The sequence below is a fragment of the Gymnodraco acuticeps genome, unplaced genomic scaffold, assembly GCF_902827175.1.
Source record: "Gymnodraco acuticeps unplaced genomic scaffold, fGymAcu1.1, whole genome shotgun sequence".
Classification (NCBI taxonomy): domain Eukaryota; kingdom Metazoa; phylum Chordata; class Actinopteri; order Perciformes; family Bathydraconidae; genus Gymnodraco; species Gymnodraco acuticeps.
The window spans coordinates 829,539-845,436 of NW_022991603.1; the positions used below are offsets into that span (position 1 = coordinate 829,539).

General features: G+C 37.5%; 1 protein-coding gene across 1 annotated transcript; it reads left to right on the forward strand.

Annotated features, from left to right (window-relative positions):
• The first annotated feature begins 1,054 nt into the window (after positions 1 to 1,054).
• LOC117533975 (CD209 antigen-like protein E) lies at positions 1,055 to 3,149 on the forward strand. The gene is made up of 5 exons (XM_034198004.1): positions 1,055 to 1,067; positions 1,114 to 1,257; positions 1,929 to 2,053; positions 2,272 to 2,375; positions 2,620 to 3,149. Exons 1-5 carry the CDS (start codon positions 1,055 to 1,057, stop codon positions 2,762 to 2,764), a joined length of 531 nt encoding a protein of 176 aa, XP_034053895.1. The 3' UTR covers positions 2,765 to 3,149.
• Positions 3,150 to 15,898: the final 12,749 nt, after the last annotated feature.

The following is a 15,898-nucleotide window of genomic DNA, read 5'->3' on the forward strand; positions in this document are numbered from 1 at the left end:
GGGAAGATCTTTATTTCAATCTTGAAGTTAAATGCATCAATCTGGTGCACTTTGAGAGCAAAATGAAGAGATCTATGGATACATCTCTCAACACCCATTTGAAACAGAACTGTAAACAGATTTACTTTTTCTTTATGGATATTTTACAAATCACCCTTTTAAACTTTATTATTGTTTTACTGTCATATAGTGTGTCATAGCTGTTTTTAATTTATTCTTTTATAACTATAATGATCATATAAATGTGTGCCTCAGAAATAATTGTTTACATTAATGGTGACCAAAACATTTGAGACCCACTGAGATAACACTGAGAGTCCTTTAGCTCACTGAGCCTCTCAGTCTGACAGGAGAGGACTCTCCTCCACCTTGTTGTTGAAAAAACTCCTTATATCCGTTAGCGTAGCTCGCTAGCACCAGAAGCTAACAACAACGATCTCCGGTACCGGTGCGCTCTCTCTCTCTCTCGCGCACGCACACAAAATGGCTCGTTCCACACACACACAGAGCCGAGCTTCAATGAAACACAGAGACCCAGACGTAATAGTACTGTATCATATTATTTTCGAATCAATAATTTTTCAAATTATGATATAAAAAAAAAAATGTATAACCATTTTTCCTCCTGGTCTCTCGTGCCCCCCCTGGCATGCCTCTGCGCCCCCCAGGGGGTGCGCGCCCCCCACTTTGAGAACCACTGCCTTATTTCAAGATCATCAACAATACAAGATGGTAAGAGGGTCAGTCAGTCAGAGTGCACTGTGGATTTTGGATGTATTATACTCACTGGTCTTCTCTGTGTTCAGGTCCCAGGAGATTTCTCAGAGCTTCTGTTCTCGGTCTGGGGCTGCTGAGTGTTTTCCTGCTGGCTGGACTCATCGGCCTCGCCGTCCACTGTGAGTCTTTCTTTTAATACGTTTAATAATGTCATTTTGAACGTGTGATTTTCAAGAGCAATATTCTGCTCTGAAAGATGCACATTTGACCAAAACATCGTTTTCTACTTTTCTCAAAGGGCCAAATTAGGAAAACATTGACTTTGGTTTGTGTCAGTATGATTGCATCAGGTCATTTAAGAAACATCTATTTTCATTTCAGACCATAACTCAGTAGGTGGTGCAGCTGCAGATCTCTCCACTGTCAAAGCAAACCTGACTGAGCATCTCCAGGCCAGCGATCAGCTGATCAACCAGCTGAAGGCCAACCTCACTGAAAAGACCAGAGAGGTGGACAAGCTTCAGTGTTTGATGGGCAAGGGTGAGTGCTTCATGTGGGGGTTTGCATAGGGCTCGGTGTATGTACTGTAAGATAAATATTATCATAATATTTTTTACAAAATACCACGATATTGATAGTCTAAGGATTTGATTTATAGTTTGTTTTATTTTTATTCACCCACCATCATGCCCCATACACTTGTGTAGACCACAATATTTATATTTCTCTGTAAACTATGCTTATGGCCATTTTCCTTGTCTAAATTACTTTTAATATAAGCAATAGGAAGAAGAACTTAGAGGTAGTTTGTTCCAGATATTTGCAGCATAATAATAATAAAGGATAACAAGGTTTCAAACCAATTTAGAACTGTTGCCGAAAGTCAGACCCAGTATTCCAGTCCGTCTAGTAACTAACACCGAAATGTTGCCACTGTCTGTGTTTAAGTGGATGTCATTGAAGACTTTAACAAGATCAATCTCAGTGCTGTGGTGCCTGACTAGATCACATCGAAACAGTTATTTAAATCCCAAAAAAAGAGAAGTAGTTGTTCTGCAATGAAATGTGTGATCTCTTTTGATCGCTCTAAAAATGCTTAATACATATGTTTTTTCATTATTATTACAAAAATGACATATAATGCACTCAAGAGTTCCATATTTCAGCAGTTAAAGCAGTAAATCAACAAGATCTTAAAACGTGTCCTGCAGGATGGAGGAAGTTTGGTTGTTCCTTTTATCTCCTCTCTACGGAGAAAGCTTCTTGGCAACAAAGCAGACAAAACTGCAGAGCCGGAGGAACAGATCTGGTGATCGTAGACAGTTATGAAGAACAGGTAATGTGTGCTGCTTTAACACTTGTGATTGTAAAACCCCCTGCTTTTATCAATCAATAACGTTTGTATTGTACATATACTAGCAAATCTGTCTATCAGCTATAATGATTACGTCACAACAATGGTGTTAATTACATATTTCTGAGCTAGTAAAAAGGGAAAAGTTATCTGAATGTTGATGTCCATCCCAGTAAACTGCATTTTTAATATGTGAACAGGAATTCATCAATAGCGTGATCAAGGAAGACACTTGGATTGGTTTGAATGACACAGAAAAGGAGGGGACCTGGAAATGGGTGGATGGATCTCCACTGAATCTGACGTAAGGCTTTACTTTGGTTTTAAATACAGACGCTGGTTTATGTTTTGACCTTTCTAAATGTTTCACATGTTTCTGTGATGGGAGTTCACACAACACACAGGATGCATTTAAACGTAGGGTGTCTGCCCATTTCACCAGAAGACTCATTTGGGTATTAAGAAAAGAACATGGCTCTATTACTTATAGTTATTTGTATTTGATGTCCATCTTTTAGTTAATCTTGTTTTCCTGTAATACCTGTTAGGTTTTGGAGCACTGGACAGCCTGATAATAGAGGAGGGTATCCAGGCGAAGAGGACTGTGCAGAAATACGTATTGTTTACACCAAAAGGTGGAACGACCGGTCCTGTGAGTTCGATCTGCTTTGGATCTGTGAGAAAGAAGCTTAACATTGGTGTCTGTTTGGATACTAAACATGCAATCATGCTTTTACAATTGAGTTTAAATCGAGTTATTTAAAACTATACACAATGTCTGATTTCATGAATAAGAATGACTTTGCTCGAATTGGTAAATCACATTTTTTTTTAGTGTTTTTTTGTTGTTGATTACAATCAGTTATAAATAAATAGTCATTTAATTTGTTTTGGCCAACTTTTGTTTGCCTCAATTGAATTAGTAATTGTATTAATCATTTTACATATCAACAAAAAACAGCTTATTAAAAACATCTGCTTGGAAGCCCACAGTTCCTGAAAGTTATAATATTGAAGGTGCCTTATTGAGCAGAATATGATACAAATAAGAAACTGTCAAACATTAATGAATAATTCAGACACAGCAATGCTCTAGTCTCAGCATTGGTCTAACGTGTGTTTATACAGTATGTTTCCTAACAGACATCTTGTGGCCATGTGAGTACAAATCTATTGCAGGTATTTAACATTCATAGGTACCAGCCACTTTGTACATACAGTAAGAACTAGTGCTGTAAATAAATACAAACATGTATGTATGTTTATCACAATAATAATCTGGGACTTTAACATCAGGATTTGCTCATGTTTCATTTAAAAAGTAAACTGCCTTTTATTTGAAGTTAATTACAGAACTTTAGTAAATGGGCAAATTAGATTTAGCTAGATCAGGAAATGGAACTTTCTTTGAGCATGCATACAAAGATAAAAACCGTAAAAGTATATTGTGGGTGTGTTACAAGATAAAGCTCTTCCACTTCAACAAATTGCTGTTATCAGATAAAAAGCAGCTTTACCACTTCACCTTTTTTTCTCAAAGTGATCAACTCCTCCCTGAAAGTTATCTTTGAAATGATGTGCACTTTTTATATTTATGATCAGCGGCAGACAGAGTACTTCAGAGGACAGACATTTGTGTTTATCAGCATTTAAAATGAAGATCTCTGCTTTCACAACAATGTCATGCTATTCTCTTTTTATTGACCAGTAAAACAGATCTATCCAGGATCAATACATTCAGAATGTTAATCATCTGTATGACTTTGTAAGATGATATGTCTCTATTGAACACAATGGACTTGATTATCTCACTTGTTTCAGTCTTAAATCTGTATTGTCAATTTGCTTTGTATGTTTTAAATGTGGGCATGTCAATAAAGCTTATTTGAATTTGTCTTGACTCTCAGCGTGAGAAAAAAACAAACATGTCCTTATATCTTTGAGATAGATAGATAGATAATTATCTGGTACAGTTGCTAGGACTATACATATTTCAAACTGTCTAGAGGAAATAATTGTATACGGCTGTTTTTAAGACCTTGCCGCTCTGGGTCTTAGCAGACCCTAGGATCCATGTCGCACTCTTTTTTCTCTTTTTCTGTTGTCATATGTGTTATCATTATTTTGAGTTTACCCGTACAGGGTTGAGTATGGATACACTGTTGGAAAACACAAGAAAGGAGATACAAATTATGTACACAGGTTTAGAAGCTCTACAAGGTGCATTTTTGAGAAGTGGTTGGAGAACTATGTATAAAGGAGAGTTGTTACAACACAGTAAAGCATTTGTGTCTGATTTAGCTGCTTCCAGTGTTTCACCAGATTTAAACTATGAACATTAATATAATTTCACTAATAGTTAATGGCCTAAGCAACCCAATTAAAAAAGTGCTTATACAAATGAAACATCTACGGAGCCCCTAAAGGGACATGGGAAGAAAGAAATAAAAACAGGGAGAGAAAAAAAAAAGTCAGGATAACGGGTTTGTATCTCGTGCGCAAGCGAATGTTTCGCGTGCGCACGAGAAAGTATCTTTAAAAAAAGTCAGGATAACGGTTTAAGGGACAGAAAAAAAATATATGAGAAAAAAAATAAAGTCAAGAAAACGGGTTCCTTTCTCGTGCTTACGCGAAACTAATCCGTTATCCTGACTTTATTTTTGAATCCACTTCCTATTAACCAGTGCGCCAAGGAGGAAGTGCAGCACACAGTAGACCAACATTTCAATGCAGACTTGTATGTATACGTTTTGAAATGACAGTGGAAAGTTTAATTCAAGTATATTTTAATCTCGGACTTCCTTATAAGGACATTACGTTCCTGCTTGCACGTCGTCACCGTTACATTCTTTCCGAACGGCATTTAAAACGGATTTTGAAGTCTAGTCGTCTGTCCCGGCGCAAGAAATACTCCAGTTTTGAGACAGTAATTACTTTCATCTCTGAACAATTACAAACATCTGGCCAACTTCATGGGTATATGTGGATGTTCACAAAATGCAAGGAGTATGGATTACTCGTCAGAAAAGAAGATGTAGGCCTACGTTTAATTCTCAAAGAACTAGATCCAAGGGGTGTTGATGAACTCAGAGCATCCAGACGTCTCCATCGCCGAAGCTATTTTGCCAAAGGACCGAATTATATTTGGCACTTAGACTCCTACGATAAATTGAAGCCATTTGGAATCTGTATAAACGGCTGCATTGACGGATTTTCAAGAAAAATCATTTGGATGAATGCATTCACCACAAGCAGCGAACCGAAAATCGTTGGAGGTTACTACATTGAGGCTGTCGAGAAATTGGGAGGTTGTCCGAGGATTGTGAGAGGCGACAAGGGAACAGAAAACGTTAAAGTCAGGGACTTTCAGCGTTTTGTCCGACGCAATATACAGGACGGCTCTGCTATTGACAGTTACATCGGAAAGTTGGTGGGGTTTCCTCCGGAGGGAGTCAATGGAGTTCTACATCTGTATGTTTACAGATCTGAAGCACCGGGGTCTATTCGACGGTGCATTTTTGGACAAAAGTGTACTTCAGTTCTGTTTCATGGGCATCATTCAGGTAAGCTACAAATGTAGTATAACTGACATGTTTTTATATTGAACACAAACGACCTTCTCTACACAAAACAAAGCATATGCTATATATATTCTCTAATTAGCAGACACTGCATGGCTGTTTTTATGAATATGGCTGAGTTTACATATGTTGTTATTGCATTTCAATAAACAGATATTGCTTATCGATTTAGGAGGAAAGCAGATTTCTCACACACAATTTAGAAAATATTATGAAATTATTATCTATCAATCAATCAGTGCATAATTACAATTAAGCTAGTCCCAACACACTTTTCTATTAAAACAACACATGAAACATACATCAAGCAAAAAGCATTGTGTTCTAAGCTTTATTCATTTGGAAATGTTGTTGTTGTTGCTAGTGTTCGCCACAGGGTGTGAGTAAACAAGAGAAGAAACGGTAGTACAATTGAACGAATCAGCAGAGCAGTGTAGGCAAGAGAATAAGTGTTTCTTCTAGGTTTACTCGTTGTGGAACAACACCATAAAGTTGTGACGAGTGAAGAAAGAGAACCGTTGTCCGCCTAATTTCTAGCTGCAACCTTGTTGTTATTATTATTTTAAATATAATAAATAATAAGTATCACTATCATTGCTATTATTGTTATTATTCTAATTATTATTATTTGAAATCAGGCACGTTAAATATCAATTTCAAGATGATGTTAAAAGAATGTTAAGCAGATGGCACTTTGTTTGGCTGCCTCTGCGTATGAATATGTGTGAATGCTAGATATATATACAGTATGCTTTAAGGAGTTATGAAGACTGGATAAGCGCTATATAAAATGCATTCAATTACCAATACATTTGTTAATACTTTTACACTGCACTTGTTTTACGCCTTTAAAAGTGTTATTGTATGTGATCTCAGTGCTGCATTTGACACTGTTGACCACAACATATTACTAGACCGACTGGAAAACTGGTTGGGACTTTCGGCAACAGTTCTTAATTGGTTTGAATCCTACTTAAAGGACAGAAAAAACGATCTATTGTTTTTACTTGTACTTGTTTTATGGTGTGTGAGCTGTGCTGTGTTATTTTTGTGTATGTTTTGTTTTGTTTATATGACTGTACAGCACTTTGGTCTGGAGGTTTAAAGTGCTTTATAAATAAAGCTGTATTGTATTGTATTGTAATGATTAATTTCAGTTCTGCAATTTGAATCTCCAATCAGCAGCTTTGTTGTCAAATGTGTAACCTAATTCTGTTCGCAGCCCGTACTCCGACTGGTATCGCCGTAACAGTAACGGTTTAGTTTATGACATATTGGTGCCAAAAGCAAAACAATAAAGAATTTAGTCTGATTTGCACTAATATATAAATAGAGTATTGTTTGTCTTAAATACGCATGTGTTTGATAATGCCTCTTTGTGTTGAAGTCTTCATATTTCAGTTTGGTCCAAATGTTTGTCACCTACCGTAAATACTAAATAACCAGATTCCTGACATTGTTTCTCTAATGATTTGCATGCAGGAAGAATCAAGGGAGTAGATTTTAAAGCAGCAGGCATGTTGTTTGCACTATATTAAACAGGTTTGCACTCACACTTTCAACAACAGTTGTGACACCTTCTTTTCATGAGTTCTTTATATATTTGTATATTTCTTGTTCTGAAGACTGATTTATAATAATTCTAAATGTTCTTGTTATCTCATGTACACATAATGATCAGTTAGGTGAACAAAAGCAGCATCACGATTTGGCATCACCCTCTTAATGTCTGCAAATTAAAATACTATCTGCCAAACTATATTCAAAGGGTCAACCGTAAAACGAAAGGGAAAAAGACAACAGCACAGTAGTAAGTCTTTTTTTTCTTTATTTACAGACAGGATGACATGAAACCAACAACATGTTCATACCGTCTTAACAACCCCAGTTCCTGTGTACAAGATAAGGGTGAGATGGTGAGGTTAAAGAGACTCACCGTTAAACTCAAAGCAGCCACATCTAGAAATGTGAATGTATTTATTGGAAACTCCCTTATGCTGCGTACAAAATATGGCTGTATAATTCTGAATACTGGGCCTTTGGCAATAACTCTTTAGTGATTCATAAACTGTCATCGTTTCTTTCAGGGAGATCTTGTCCTGCAGGACGGAGGATGTTCAGTTCTGCCTGTTATCACCTTTCTAAAGCGAGGGACTCAGGAGCAGACCTGGTGGTCATAGGCAGCGCTGAAGAACAGCTACATACTAGTTTTCTAAGATAAAATCTATGTATAGTGTATGTAGTTGGACAATTAGATTGTAATAAATACCCAAAAGCCCAACTGCTTCAATTTAAATAGATGGCTGGAGGACTTCCTAAACATCTTCAATATGGAAGAAGCTGCTTTCTCCCTGTTATATTTGGTTAAGCCAGACAACAGGCTCTGGGATGAGATAAGGGCTTTCCTGGACTCAAACCATCTCGGCTGCCAATTATAAATATAATAATATGTATTAATAAATAAATATAAATAAAGAGAAATGAGCTATGAAGAAACAGAAAAATAACGGTAATAATAATGAAAGAAGTTAAATTAAATGGGAAATGGATGAATAGGTGAATTAATCATAAAAGGAAGAGATGTGTGTGTCTATATGTACATATGTGTGCATATGTACATCAGGGTTTCCGCTAGGATTTTTTCTCGCCGGTCAAATGTCCGGACAGAATTTATTTTACCGGACAAATTTGAAATACCGGTCATGTTTCAATCATAATAATAAGAATTGTGCAGCAGAGTTTCCGTTAGCAGGTAATTACCGGACTATGACCGGATATGCTGATGTTTAAAACTCAGTTAATGAGTCATTTTTATATTGCTTCAGTTTATAATCGTAACAGATCGAAAAATTCAGATTCATTTTTCAATAAATGATTCCACAAACAACAAACAACATAATTATTACATTCAAACAAACTACTTATAGTAGATGAAGTACATTATAAGTTTAAATTAACTTTGAATAATAATAACACGGGAGAAACGGATCCTCTCTTTCCCTTTCTCCCTCCCTCTCATGCAGCTAAACAGTGGGCGGGGCTTCAGGTGATCAGAGCTGCTTGTCTCGGTCAGACTCAGCAGCTGATCTGATCTCTCCCTCTCGTCCGGTTACACTTCACTCGCGTTTATGTCCATATCGATCAGATCCAGCTCTCCTGATCGGCCTTTATAGAGAGCACCGATCAAACTATTAAGAGTGAATATCGGCGAATAATGACCGGCGGCCAATCGATCGGAGCATCGGACATTTTGACCGACAGGTTTTGAATTTACCGGTTTTTAATAAATGTTACCAGCTAAAAAACGGTAATTACCGGCTAACGGAAACCCTGATGTACATATGTATTTATTTATTTGACTATTTATCTATTTATACAATGAAGTATATCTATATTATGAAGCAAATCATGTATAAATACAACGCCATATAAATACATCAAATGTAACAGACACTGTAATCCCCCTACCCCCCACCCTTCATGTTATGTCATGTCCTACTTGTGATGTGTGTGAGCCATGTCCTTGTCCGTGTGTTTTTGTCTTTTGAAAATGTTTGATAAAATATAAATGTTAAAAAAAAGATTGTAATAAATAAATGTAATACGTGCCAGACTATTATCTGGAAATTACATAAGTAAGACAATGATTTTGTTGTTAAGCAAAATGCCACTTAAAGCAAGTGTATACATTGTATGTAATCAATGAATTACATTATTTTTAAAGAGGATATAATGTGTTCATTTTCAGGTTCATATTTGTATGTAGTGTCTCTACTGTGACATGTCTCCATGTTCTAATGTTCAAAAAGCTCTTTATTTTTCTCATACTGCCTGTGCTGCAGCACATCTTTTCACCCTCTGTCTGAAACCAGAGCCCAGTCTGCTCTGATTGGCCAGCTGGCCGGCTCTGTTGTGATTGGTCAACCGCTTAGAGATGTCCCGCCCCTTTGCCTATCACGTTCAATGTGTTGGAGCGTTAGCCAATAGAAGCGCAAGTGTTACATAGTGATGTCATGTTACAGAAGTGAGATGTTCTGCTGTTAATGATGAATTACAACAAAACTAAATAATAATAATAGTAAACGGGTTTTTTTACGCTAACAAATAATCTTAAGGAATCCAAAAAGTTTAATTCAAAACATTCAAAATCTTGATACAACATCAGAGAAACAGAAAACAGCCGTGCAGTTTGAACCAAACTATTTAAAGATCCCTCAACTGGTATATCGTTTTTTAATGAAATCTACATTTTAAAACAACACAGAGCAAAACAAGCATTTTGCATGTTACATTATTAGATAATCAAAGTTGTTTTTAATGTGTCTTGTAATGTATAATATATATTTTATGAAAATCACAAAAGTATTACTGTGACTTTATATTTTGTTGCACATATGTTCCTCTCTAACTTCACTGAGGGAGAGATTAAGGCTTGGATCGGTTTGACTGACAGAGTCCAGGAGAAGAGCTGGCTGTGGATAGATGGAGCTCCACTGACTGTACAGTACGGCAGACATGGGTTGCAATTAGGTTGAATTCAAACAAAAAATAATTACATAACTGTAAGTTATGTATTTTAGGTCGGCATTTGTAAATCATTGGAATCAGAAATAACAGAAGTGTAATAGACCATGTTTTAAATCACATGAAACAGTACATTTAAGAAATCCGACAATTAGACCATCAGTGAAATATATTTAACCTACCAACCAATGGTTTTAATGGTTCTTTAAATCAGACGTCTACCTACTATCTCATATCAGAAGCCAGTGATATAGACATATTCAGATGAACAATATAAAGCACAGATAATACATTTTGAACAGCACAGCTTTAGAGATGTCCTTGAACAGAATGATGTGAACAAATATTTTTTTTTCTTTTTTCATTTCTGACCATTCTAGCTTGAACCCTTACAGACACACACTGTGGATATACAAATTCACAGCAGTTTTAGGACATCCCAATAGATTACACCTGAAGTGATCATTACTTGTAACATTCAAAAGCTTGATTTCCAAAAAAAAAAATGACAGTCTAGAATATGGTGTACTATCAGGAGGAGGTATCACAATAATAAGAAACAAGGACCTTGAGTGTCAGAAGTCAACATGTAGTTACTTTGATTTGATTTACTTGGATCTGATTTGATTTATTGAGGATTTGTGGCCACCGTAGCGCAAGCTGAAAACACAACACTTAGCTTTCATCTTAAATAGCTGGTATGGAAAACATGTTAGCATACATTTTTGGTATATAAACTTCCAGCTGACACAAAGCCATATTTGCATCCTTGATTGGAGTTGTGTTTGTTCCTGCATTATAAATGTAACATTAATTTCAATTGCAAAGATGCATGTATGTCATTAAACATTTAAACTACACTTAAATGTAGCTCAATGTTCCATGATCTTCACCAGCTGGATGCTAACTTTAACCCTCTGCTGTTTTCTGCAGGGCGGGCAGAGTTCAGTTGGTTTAGTAACTGCAAACAATGAGCTTAATCCTATTGGAAACAGAAGCTGAGGAACCAAAGACAAAACCAAAAGGTTGATGAATTTAAATACTAAATACAAAAAGGCAGCTCATGATGATTAATGCATGATTGAGAAGTTCTGTTCATGTCAAACATTAACAAAGTCTTCCCCCTGATAGGTACTGGCGGTCGACTCAACCCGATAACGGTGGAGGATATAAAGAGCTCGGGATGAGGACTGTGCACATATCATAACTGGAGGGCAGAATTCTAAGAACTGGAATGATTTGTCTTGTAACACAAGTCTGCAATGGATCTGTGAGAAGGTTTTACCATCTGTCGCATAATAATAACCCTTTTTGTTGTAGATTGGAAGAGGAAATCACATTGTGAAAGTTGTATTATATAAAAATCATGGCTTACTTTATAATTTGCAGTGGTAAAATAAGTAATTAATTCATTAAAAGTGTTTAAAGGTCCCATCATATGCTTTTCTGGTTATTACCCGTCCCCTTGTGTTATGAAGATTTGTCTGCATGTAAACGGTCTGCAGAGTCACAAACCCTCAAAGTACCTGTCTATGCTGCCCCAGAACGCCTCGTTGGAGATTTCTCTTTTTCCGTTTTTTCTTCCGGGGCCTATTGACGTCACTAAGTCTGGACCAATTGGCACACAGCTATAGAACAACAGCCACACCCTCTGCCAGGGCGGACTCCCGAGCTGCTCAGGAGTCTCCCGTGTAACATGGCACACAGACCCCACGCAGTAATCCAGCTCACACTGTCCGCTCCTCGAGCCTCAAAGGGCGGAGCAGCGAGCCCCGCAACGTCCCGCCAACACGGCACCCAGACCCCACGCAGCATTCTCATCTGTTTGTCATTACTGCTGGTGTCATTTTCTGGTTACTAACATATTACAACAACATAAGAGATGCTGTATGAGAAACCAATGTGAGTTTGGAACATTGAACAATGTAAATCTATTCTTCCTCAACAATGGAATTATGATCAGTAGAAATGGCCAAAACATGGGACCTTTAAATCAAAATTATAATGATTTCCTTATAAATAATCAGAAAACGAAAATACACAACTTAACTACCTGAAGTACCTCAACATTTTACACTTAAGGGAATGTACTTAGTTGATTTCCTTTCCTGATATTGAAGCTACTTGATCAGCCAACTCCGTGCTTCCTGGTGATTGTTCCTGGTTTGAGGGGCCAGCCAACTCTGTGCTTCCTGGTGATTGTTCCTGGTTTGAGGGGCCAGCCAACTCTGTGCTTCCTGGTGACTGTTCCTGGTTTGAGGGGCCAGCCAACTCCGTGCTTCCTGGTGATTGTTCCTGGTTTGAGGGGCCAACCAACTCCGTGCTTCCTGGTGATTGTTCCTGGTTTGAGGGGCCAACCAACTCCGTGCTTCCTGGTGATTGTTCCTGGTTTGAGGGGCCAGCCAACTCCGTGCTTCCTGGTGATTGTTCCTGGTTTGAGGGGCCAGCCAACTCCGTGCTTCCTGGTGATTGTTCCTGGTTTGAGGGGCCAGCCAACTCCGTGCTTCCTGGTGATTGTTCCTGGTTTGAGGGGCCAGCCAACTCCGTGCTTCCTGGTGATTGTTCCTGGTTTGAGGGGCCAGCCAACTCCGTGCTTCCTGGTGATTGTTCCTGGTTTGAGGGGCCAGCCAACTCCGTGCTTCCTGGTGATTGTTCCTGGTTTGAGGGGCCAGCCAACTCCGTGCTTCCTGGTGATTGTTCCTGGTTTGAGGGGCCAGCCAACTCTGTGCTTCCTGATGATTGTTCCTGGTTTGTCGTCTGTGGTCTTGCTTCTAAATCCGGTTGTTCCTCAGGTTCCACCGAGTCCAAATATAATTTTGATATGGTCCACCAGGCTTCTGATTCTGTGATGTTGATGCTTAAAGTGTCATTACTTGTTCTATTGGATTCACTCTCTTTAAGGTGAATTGTTTTAATGAGGGGCTTACAGATTGCTTCTGCTCGTTCTTTTGCTAGGTCGTTTAGCTCTTTTTGTAAATAGCTATTGACTTGCTCTTTCAGAAGGTATCTATAAACCATTTTGTAGAAAGGTGTGTTACACAGCTTGAAGAGGCCACAACAGCAATCCATCTTGTTTCTTCCACAATTAATTGTCATGAATTCAACAATAATCCCAAAAAAAATGACACCGAAGAATACACAATATCCATAATCCTAGAAAATAGAAAAAGTTCAAATTTAACAGAAGTTTAATTTTGTTGTTTCATTCAAACTTGAATTTGACAAAAACTTGGGTATGACTTACTTAAGTAGCCTATTATGTGCAATAATAAACATCCTTAGTAATTATTATTATTATCGAAAGTTTAACTTTTCGAGAAAATATGATTCTTCTGTGGTTTTATACAATTTGTTTGACAGCTACATGGCAACATCAGCAAATAAAACATACATGCGAAATACTTTACATTGTCTTAACATAATATATGACCAAATGTGTAAAATAAATTACATTAGCATGAAGATTGACGTAAGACATTTCCATTTTCCAAAAACCTTTGGTATAATTTTACATATTTGAGTGCTGTGTGCTGTTACTTACCATGGATTGAGACTTATAATGGGCCTCAATTCGTCTCTCGTCATAGTCCAGCTTTTCTTTGCAAGGAATTCCAACCTGAGATTCATTGCGGTTCGTCATCAGGCAAAAGTACCAATCTCCATCAATCAGAACAGTAGCTGCCCATACACCATTCAGAATGAAAAAGCTGAACAGCAGCCTAACACAACATCTGCAGCACTTGTTGTGAATAAGTATTTGCTTTCTTGAAAAAACCTGCCTTGGCTGGAGAGACTGAATCTTATTGACAGCCCAGGTGAGGATCACAGGAGGGGCCACCATGTAGAGTACACCGTTACAATGGATACTTGTGGTGTGGCTGCATGAGCACACAAAATTCATGTCTAGTATGTACTGCAGGGTAAAAAAGACAACTATCACCAGGAAAGTACTCACAGCTTTGGTTATCAGATCCAAAAGGTTCTGAGGATAATGAAGAGACATGCTGGCTGAAAGATAGTTGCTCAGTTGTAAGATATGTTGGGTCAGCTGCAGTTGAGTTATCTTCTATTTCTTAATAACAATAGATTTGCTCTAACAGGTTTGCTCTAACAAAGGAGTCAACCAGAATTTCTGCATTACATGTTGCCTTTAAATACTTTTGGATGAGAAATGTTAACCACAAAGTGCCAGCCCTCAGCACTTTTCCCAGACCCACGACATCCTCATTTGTTCTGCTATTTTCGCTGTTAATTTTACAATTATGTTAAAACAAATATAATACATGGGTGATTTTATCTTTTTTAATATACATTTTCTTAAGGTACTATTTACATCACTGAAGGAGTAGTTTAACATGTTGTGGAAGTTCATGCACAGGGTTGTCAACTTTGTAATTTGACCTTCAAAAAGAAAGCATGTTGGCAGAATTCCTGAAATATTGCTTTAAACATAAATGTTGCCATGTTTGTAGCCAATGGGGGTTGTGTCGATTGCCATGTCAAAATAAAGATGTTATCGAACGCACAATGATGGAACAACAGTAAAATGACAACACACATAATACAAAATAATCACATAGATGGGACATCTGGGTCAAAACGTGGAATTAGTGGTGATGACATAAAACATTCATTTTTAATTGGCTATAGACCGCTATGTGATGATTAGCCGCTTGCTAACCATCGTGCTTAGTGAAGTAGGGCATGCCTCACAACCGCACACACACACATACACACATACACACATACACACCCACACACACACACACACACACACACACACACACACACACACACTTCATGCCCCTGGCCCAAAGGAAGGTTTTAAGGGGGGGGGAAATCACCAAATTAGCATTTATTTTAAGACCAGTATTAGTGTGGGTAACCTTGTTTGACAGTTTTCCAATGATCAGAAAACTGTTGTGTTTAAGTTTCCTAAATGGTGGCTGTGTCTTTAGGTTTAGATTAAATAGGGGTCAACATTGAAGTATCCTGTGTCCTGATTGGTTAATCATTATGGGTAATTTAACGATGATAGCACTCTCTCACAATAAATGTTTGGAACATTTAGTTAAAATCAAAAAGGGTGAGGGTTCAGAAACTATAACAATCAGCTTCTGTGACTGCTCTCTTTGTTGGAAATGAGCTTCTTGTCTGAGAGTTTATTTTAATTAATGCCACTTCTTGTTTCCCATCGCTTTATTGCATTGAGGGCATATTTCACAACATCTGTCACATGCAGACTTGATGGTTGGCAAACATATTCAGTGGTCAATGGGGTATTCCATCCATGTTTTCAGTGCTTTCCAATGCTGATTATGTTTGTTTATTTCTCTCCCTGCAGCATCAGCATATTTGCAATCAAACCAGGTTGTTTTAAACACGAGAATTGATCCCTGTTTTAAATAGTTTATTTTGTAAAAAAAAATCCAAAACTCTTAAGTTGGTTTTGCTTAGAAATATGATATTATAGTATGCCTTTCATTTTGTTTACCATGACATCTCTGTGTGAAGTAAGTATTCCAATCTCAAGGGATCCAACAAAAATAGATGTTAATTTATTCACTTGTTTATTGGGTTAATGCTTTATATGGCGGTAACGTTTCCATAGAAAAGCTGTTAAACTTAGAATAATTACATGTGTTCATGCTTTCATTGAATAGTTTGAATGTCATACCTGCTGGTGGTCATCTACAGTATGACTCATTTTCACCGTGACACA